We start from the raw sequence: 7,971 nt of genomic DNA on the forward strand, positions 1-7,971 counted from the left end.
AAATCAAGCTTGCAGACATCAATTTTATTAATCTACGTTTCGTGTAGTTTAACTTGGTATGCTCGATTTATTTTTCGGCTAAATTTCCGATCACAATTTGATCTGTCTGAGCGTTTAAACCGGTAATTTTATTTCAAAATTTGACAAAAACCTATATGTTTCCGAGAAGTTTATTTCACACTGATCATTTTGGTACATTCAAATTATTTATAGTTTGAGCATTTTTACGCTCGATTTTTATTCATTTTTGTCTCTTTTATTTTTGTGTTTTTCTCAAAGCATTTAGAAAAAATAAATAGAATTGTGTTTTTATTTTAATTTTATTTTAATTATTTTAAAGTGTTTAATTTTATTTAATTTTAAATAGTTTTAATTGAATTTGTCTCTAAAATAAACATTAAGGGTACTATTGGCATTTTTGAAACTTAGTAACCCTAATAAAACACTATATATTAAAGGATGTTGCAAGAAATAAAGGAGGAACCTACACACTATTCATACCAAGGAGGCCGCCCCCATTCTTTTCCGGAACTTATCAAATCAAGTGAGAAAGCGGCGCATCAATGTCAAAACAACATAATAGAAAAGAAACATAAAGAGAAGGGGGAAGGGACTTGATTTTTTGCTTCAGATTCTTTTTCTTAAAAAACATCATTTCATCTGTTTGCTTTCCTCCCTACCACTTTTTACTATATACCATACATACACTACCCTCCTCTCACTAAAAAAAATAGAAACAATATCACCACCCTCATCTCTCACGCACACCTGTTAAACCAATTTCATCCATGATATTTCTATAAGCACTTTTATTTTCACTTGAAATCTCACTCTCTCTCAATTTTAATTGGAAAATAAATGAATAGCAAAAGTGGATCTGTGAAGATACAAACACCATCGTGAAACCGTAAATCACCGCCTGCCACTACATGAACATTAACTACAACCATATTGTAAGTTGTTTCTTTTGTTTCTAACTTTGTTGTTATAAATTGATTTCTATTTACTTATTTACAAATTTAATTTATAATACTTCTATTCCAATTTTTTTATAAAGATATAGATGGTTCATTTTTTTGTAGCGTTTTTTATATACGTATTAATTTTGTTTTAAATTATATATATATATATATATATATATATATATATATATATATATATATATATATATATATATATATATATATATATATATATTATATATATATATATATATATATATATATATATATATATATGTGTGTGTGTTTAATATCGTGTTTATATTGGCAACAATGCGGTTTCATTTTTTTAATTGTGTGTCATGTTTATCTTTTTTTTATTTTTTGATTACTTTGAGTTGATGTAAAACATTGTAATACTATTGTGATAATAATAATAATATGCTTGCGTTTGTGATCTCAAAGTTAAAATTGCGTTGTGATCTCAAAGTTAAATTTTAGTTTAACTTTCGAAAATCGTTTGAACGCGTAGATTTGGTTGTCGGGCTTCTTATAGAGTGATTAATACATGAGCCCACTTTAAGTTAGCTTAGAGCTAAATTCAGTTGCTTTTGATTTCGGCTTACCTCCAGTCTCATGGCTTACTCTTGGGACTTCTTACAATGAGCTCTTAAGCAACATCAACTTAACTATCAATAATTGCAAACCTCGGTGCTTTAATTGTTTTAATCCAATATTCAAAATCATTTTCTAAATAAAACGTGAAGAAAAAGGTTACCTGGATGGAATGTCCAGTCGTAATCCCGAATATTAGGCTCAAGCTGTAAGAGCTTGCAAGCCATAAATATTCGTCTTCTCTTTAACACTCCAATATTCAAAATCATTTTCTTAATAAAGTTGGAAGAAAAAGATTAACTGGAGGGAATATCCAGTCGTAATCCCGAATATTAGGCTCAAGCTGTAAGAGCTTGCAAGCCATAAATATTCGTCTTCTCTTAACATTCCAAATATTCAAATTGTTTTCTAAATAAAGTTGGAAGAAAAAGATTACCTGGATGTAATATCCAGTCGTAATCCCGAATATTAGGCTCAAGCTGTAAGAGCTTGTAAGCCATAAATATTTGTCTTCTCTCCAAAACACCTGCAAATATCTCAAATCATCTTCTTAATAAAGTTGGAAGAAAAAGATTACCTGGAGGGAATATCCAGTCGTAATCCCGAATATTAGGCTCAAGCTGTAAGAGCTTGCAAGCCATAAATATTCGTCTTCCCTCCAAAACCTTCATAAATATTCGAATCATTTTCTTAGCAATATTGGAAAGAAACAGACTGCCTGGGTGGAATGTCCAGACGTAGTCCCGAGTATTAGACCCAAGCTGTAAGAGCTTGTAGGTCACAAGTACTCGTCTTTCAAACTTCAAAATACCTAATTCCTACCTTAACTTTTTTCAATAAAGATGGAAATGGAACATGGTGTATACCATGCACTCCTGAGGCTAGGATTCGAGATGTATATCTCGCTCATCCAAGTTCTCGCCATCACTCAAAATACCTCCAACCAATCAAACTTTTTTCTCGCCGCCGTGCGATTAATCAAAAACCTTTTTCATAAATGAAAGATATATTGTCTTAAGTGATACAAAACAATGTTTCGGCCACGATTGTTGAGTAGAGATAAATGACGCTTTTCCGAATGTAGATTTATAAATCCGTTCGATGCGTGGTACGCGTCCACTCCTCATCTGTTTTGGGTAAAACGATGTTTTCGTCGATTAATACAATATAGCTTTCGCTAAAATCGACCAACAAACAAACATTTTTCTATCCAGAACTACGTAAGCCTTGATTTCTCTTTTGAGATACGTAGGAGCAGGATTTGTAAATCTTGTCAGGCCCACTAATAAAAAACTTAGGTTTAGTCCTTCGTTAAAAAATCCAAAAACATTTATCCTCTCTTCTATTCTTTCTTTACTACCTAATAAACTGAAAAGCCTAACATTTCAAACTAACATTAATGCACATAACTGACCTAATGGTTCCCGTTGAGTACAACGGACGTGAGGGGTGCTAATACCTTCCCCTTGCGTAATCGACTCCCGAACCCTGATATTGGTTGCGATGACCATATCTTATCCTTTCTTTTGTCTTGGGTTTTATCGATATTTCCCCTTTCCTTTTTAGGAATAAATAAAGTTCGGTGGCGACTCTGTTCAGTCCATCATTGCGAGCGTGCGATCGCGCTTCGCTTTGAAGTCGTATCCCCATATTTTTCGAGGTGCGACAGATGGCGACTCTGCTGGGGACAACAATCGATCCCTAAGTGAGTCAAACCTAGTTAGGTCGTTTGTGTGCCTTTGTTTGTTTACCTATGTGGCTTTTCTTTATTGTTTTTACTATCTCTATTGTCATATTGATATGAATCTGTTGTATTGGTTCGATTATGGTTTAGTACTTGGAGATACTCTGATTGCAAACCATGTGGGAAAGACTTTTTACCCGAGTCTCGAGTAAAAACATAGGATAGGACGAGGTTGAGTAGTGCGGGTCCGCGAGATGTATTTCTCGTTGGGTCGGTACGAGAACCTCACTTAGAGTAGATTCTTGAGAGGATGTTGTCGCTCGGCAAGTAAGTTGCCGTAAGCTTCGATATTTTCTTTAGGATCCATGACTCTGAGAACCATTTGTAGAACCTTAGTTCTTTGCCCAACTAGGAAAGATGGTTGCGTAGTGTGGGTCTGCGAGATGTATTTCTCGTTGGATCGATACGAGAACCTCACTTAGAGTAGATTCTTTAGATGGAGTTGATGCCCGGCAAGTAAGTTGCCGCAGGTAGCAAACAGTCTAATGGATCCATGACTCTAGGAACTTTTTCAAAAACCTTAGACCATACCTGGTGAGAACCTATTCTTGGAAAACAATCAGATTCGTCAGTACCTCATACTTTTGAATCCGTGTATGAAAAAAACAAATGTGCATGGCTTGCATTGCATTCATTCGCATTCCATTACATTTGCATCGCATCATAATGCATGTCATTTTCCAGACAAAATACCAAAAAAACTCATCCATCTTTTGTCCGTGAAGCAAAGTGATTCTCAACACGCGTTAGAACAAGGAACCATGTCTCAGGAGATGATGGAAGAGCTAAGAAATGGCCAAGAAGCACTGAAGGAGGAACTTAACCTTTTGAAGAGCCAAATGAGATGGGTCTTGGAAAATTTGCAAGTCTTGTTGGGAAAAGAGGGTCACCCAATATACGCTGCTGCAACAAAGAGAGCTACTACGCCACATACATCTGGTGTTACCCCAAGTCAAGGGAAATTCTATGTGGAAACTCCTCATTTACCAGTATATGGACCTCCCTCAAGACGTCATCATCAACATCCTCTGGCTATTGCTCCTCAAAGTCACCGAAGTCAGGTTCAGAACAAAAATCAGAATCAGAACAAGAGGAACGAAAATCACAGTGACCCAATTCCGGTGCCATATAGCAAGCTATACCCACAACTGATCCAGAATGCTTTGGTGACCCCTCGAGCTCTCGCACCTGTGTCACCATACCTGCCATGGTACAATCCAAATGCAACATGTGAATTCCATAAAGGAGCATTGGGACATGACCTGGATTCTTGCTTAGCGTTGAAAGCCTTGGTGCGAGGGTTGATTAACAAAAACAGCTTAATCTTTGAAGAAGATCATCCGAAGGTCAAGTGCGAATACCATACTGGGACAATGGGGCACTCCATCGAGGAATGCAAGAGTTTTAAGCTCAAGCTGCAAGGATTGATTGACATAGGGTCACCAACACTCAAGGAGGAAGGCTTAGGTACATATGCCTTGATTTCTGAGCCAGGTAATGAGAAAGGGAAAGGACCCTTGACACCCCTCAAGGTTTTGTTCCACAAGGAAGATGTCAGGGATGTGGCTAATGAGCTATCATTGTTTCCTGGTAAGAGCATTGAGATACCGTCTTGGATTTCCAATGTCACGACCCATACCAATGAAAGAAAAGGAGAGGTGAGTAGTGGATCCAAGAGGGCTGCGTTCAACGATGAGATAGAAGGAAAAGAATTTGAAGATCATCCTGCCAATGTCAAAAAACTTGTTGATCCCAACCTTCAAGTGGCTGAAAATAAGCAGTTAGCAATGCCCAAAGTGTTGTACCAGCAACCACCATCTTCTGGTCTTCATTGCCAACAAACCTGGTTTGCTCCTCATCCAAATCAACAAGCCCAAGGCCCGAGATATCAAGAGCAACATATGCTTCAAAATAACTTGGAAAGAAGAAATGATCCTCGACATCCAGTCTTCATGACATATAGCCAACTCCTACAACCTCTGATTCAAAACTCGTTGGTGGTTCCCAAGTCTCTTAAGTCGGTTCCACAACCTTACCCACCCGGGTATAACCCAAATGAGAAATGTGGATATCATGCCGGATCAGAAGGGCACTCAACTGAAGACTGTGACGCTTTCAAAGCCAAAGTACAGCAGCTGATTGACAACAGGTACATAGCCTTTCAAGAAGGAAGCTTGTTGGTAAATGTTAACCCATCGACCGGACAAGTGCGAAGATCTCAAGGGGTGTTCCCCTAAGTTAATGGATCAAGATTGAAGAAGTCAATTCCCTAGAGCTGGCAATCATTTGGTTGTTTCAACACTTCTTTTGTAGTTTCTCTGCATGTTGATTGTTAATTGCTTTTAAGCATTGTTGTTTTCTTTGAATTGGTAAGATAAATGAAATGTTTATGCATCTTTTGAATTAATCCATTCGTATTCACTCATTTTTCCTTCATGTTAAAAACCAAAATACTCCTCTCATTCACTTTTGTTTGTCAAACCGTTGTGTTAACAAAGATTGGAAGGAGGATGATGAAAACGAAACACCTGAAATTGTTGTGGTATGCTTTTGAGTAAAACCTTGTCGATGATGTAAGGCATTGTTTCAAATCCCCAAACACTGAAGAGATAAGGCGTTAATCCCTAGTCAACCACTTTGAGCCTAGAAGTTGGCGTTTATTTCGGATCTAAAACCCTTAATCTTAACCTGGGGCAGGGTAGTTGTGTTCAGTAAGTTTGATCATGCATTCGATCTTTCAAAAAATCGTCCATATATACATCCTCCAATTAGGTTCAACCACATGTTATCCTTCGCGCACATGTTGAAATGTCGAAGAAGTTGAGAAAAGCTAAAATTAGTGTTGGTTGATCCTTATCCACCAATAATGTGGCAGTCAATACCTTAAAAAAAAAAGCCCGCTAAGTCAAAAACCACAAAATGACTTAGGCAAAAGTTAGGGCATCCCGATGGACCGAAAGCTTCAAAGAAGCAGTCCAGGCAAAATTAGGGATAAAGAAAATCAATCAAAAAAGGTCATTAAATCCTCAACAAAAAATAATAAGGTGACTGCCATTTCAAGAAAATTCGTCTTGAATCCTCATCACACCTTCGAACCCTCTTGGAAGTCGAATGCGTGTATCGAATTAACTGAACGTAGGAACTGGAGATCATCAAGAAGAAGGGGTGGGTAAAAACAAATTTTGAGCCTTATATCCTTTTGTTTCAAGAAACCGCGAACCAGACCACGTTACAACCCTTAAAAGACCTAATTGAGGCAGGGTTTATTTTGAAAGCATACTATAACAAGTTTGTGTTAACCTGACTCCAAACGATTTTTGTTAATCATTTGATGGCACCAACTTGCGTACTGTGAATGACTTGATCACCATTGTGTTCTTATCAACGACTCGGTCATTGTATTTCACTCATTCATATCAATAAACTTTGATTTCAAATTTTTGCATAAGCATGGAATTAAAATTACCATTTTTGAATGAACAATCTTATTTGCGAGTCAACACTCAGCATCAAAGAAATTCAATACACAGTTGAGGAACTTGATGGAGTGAAAGAAGTCTATTCCGGGGAAAATCACTTTGAGCATCAGTTAATTCGAGCTAATCACCCTAAGGGTCATCTAGCCAAGAGTAATCTGCTTCAAGAATCAGACCGGGGCAAGCCACCTCAGAGCTCAGTAAGTCCAGTCACTCCATGGTTCAGTTAGCCAAGAGTAATTTGCATCAAGACTTAGACTGGGGCAAGCCACCTCAAAGCTCAATGAGTCCAACTATCCAAAGGACAGTCAATCAAGAGTCTACCATTCCAACATTTGGTTAGTCAAGTTCAAACCATTGCAAGTTTCAAACACTTGGGGCAAGCCATCTCGAGGTAGTCTCATGGAAAGTTGTTTCCAAATCCACTTTCAAGGTGAACATTTCCAAAGACCCAACAAACTGGGGCAAGATGAGCCACAGAGGGGCAAAACTTTTTTCTTCGTGCTTTCAAACTGCTCAAACAAATTCTGCCATACGTCAACAACTATTGAGTTTAAGACGAGCGCCCGAAAATTATGCTAGCACGATTCATTAACCCTCCAAAAGGATCCCATTGGAAAAGTTGTGGTTATCAAACTGGATAGAATCCTCCCTTGACAACATCTATCATAAAATATTTGGTTGAGTTCTCGGTGTTGAGGAATCATGAGCTTCCATAAAAAGCCTTTACAAACTCCCAGTCTGCCCAGTGTCAGCATTCTCATAATCATGATCATTCATATATCATGCATAAAAGGAAATTCAAATCATGCATAGCCGAAATGTACTTCGTGCTCATTTTGCATTGACCCAGGTCTTGTTGTCGATCCTAGATCCTTTGACCTCTAATTCCAGCTTGTCTTTGGTATCCCTAAACCAACATCCGGTTTTCCCGGTCATTTTCAAGTCCAATTGTTGTTGGCAAAATCCGTTAAAGGGTGGTTGTAGTCCATTGCTTACGGTCAGAGTCCAATTGTTGTTATTCCAGTATCAGGTCATACATGAACCTGTTCTGAAGATTCTTTCTATGTTTGTTCAATACTATTCAGGTCATGTATGAACCTGTTGTTGAGCTTTTATTCCGGGGTCAGGTCATACTTGAACCTGCTCTGAAGAGTTTTTCCTTTTGTTCAATACCATTCAGGTCATGTATGAA

General features: G+C 37.6%; 1 protein-coding gene across 1 annotated transcript; it reads left to right on the forward strand.

The window, feature by feature from the left end:
• Positions 1 to 230: 230 nt before the first annotated feature.
• LOC127073987 (uncharacterized) lies at positions 231 to 5,574 on the forward strand. Its single transcript, XM_051015240.1, has 2 exons — positions 231 to 953; positions 4,026 to 5,574. Exons 1-2 carry the CDS (start codon positions 930 to 932, stop codon positions 5,535 to 5,537), a joined length of 1,536 nt encoding a protein of 511 aa, XP_050871197.1. The 5' UTR covers positions 231 to 929; the 3' UTR covers positions 5,538 to 5,574.
• The last annotated feature ends 2,397 nt before the right edge of the window (positions 5,575 to 7,971 follow it).

The sequence above is a fragment of the Lathyrus oleraceus genome, chromosome 4 (assembly GCF_024323335.1).
Source record: "Lathyrus oleraceus cultivar Zhongwan6 chromosome 4, CAAS_Psat_ZW6_1.0, whole genome shotgun sequence".
NCBI classification, from domain to species: domain Eukaryota; kingdom Viridiplantae; phylum Streptophyta; class Magnoliopsida; order Fabales; family Fabaceae; genus Lathyrus; species Lathyrus oleraceus.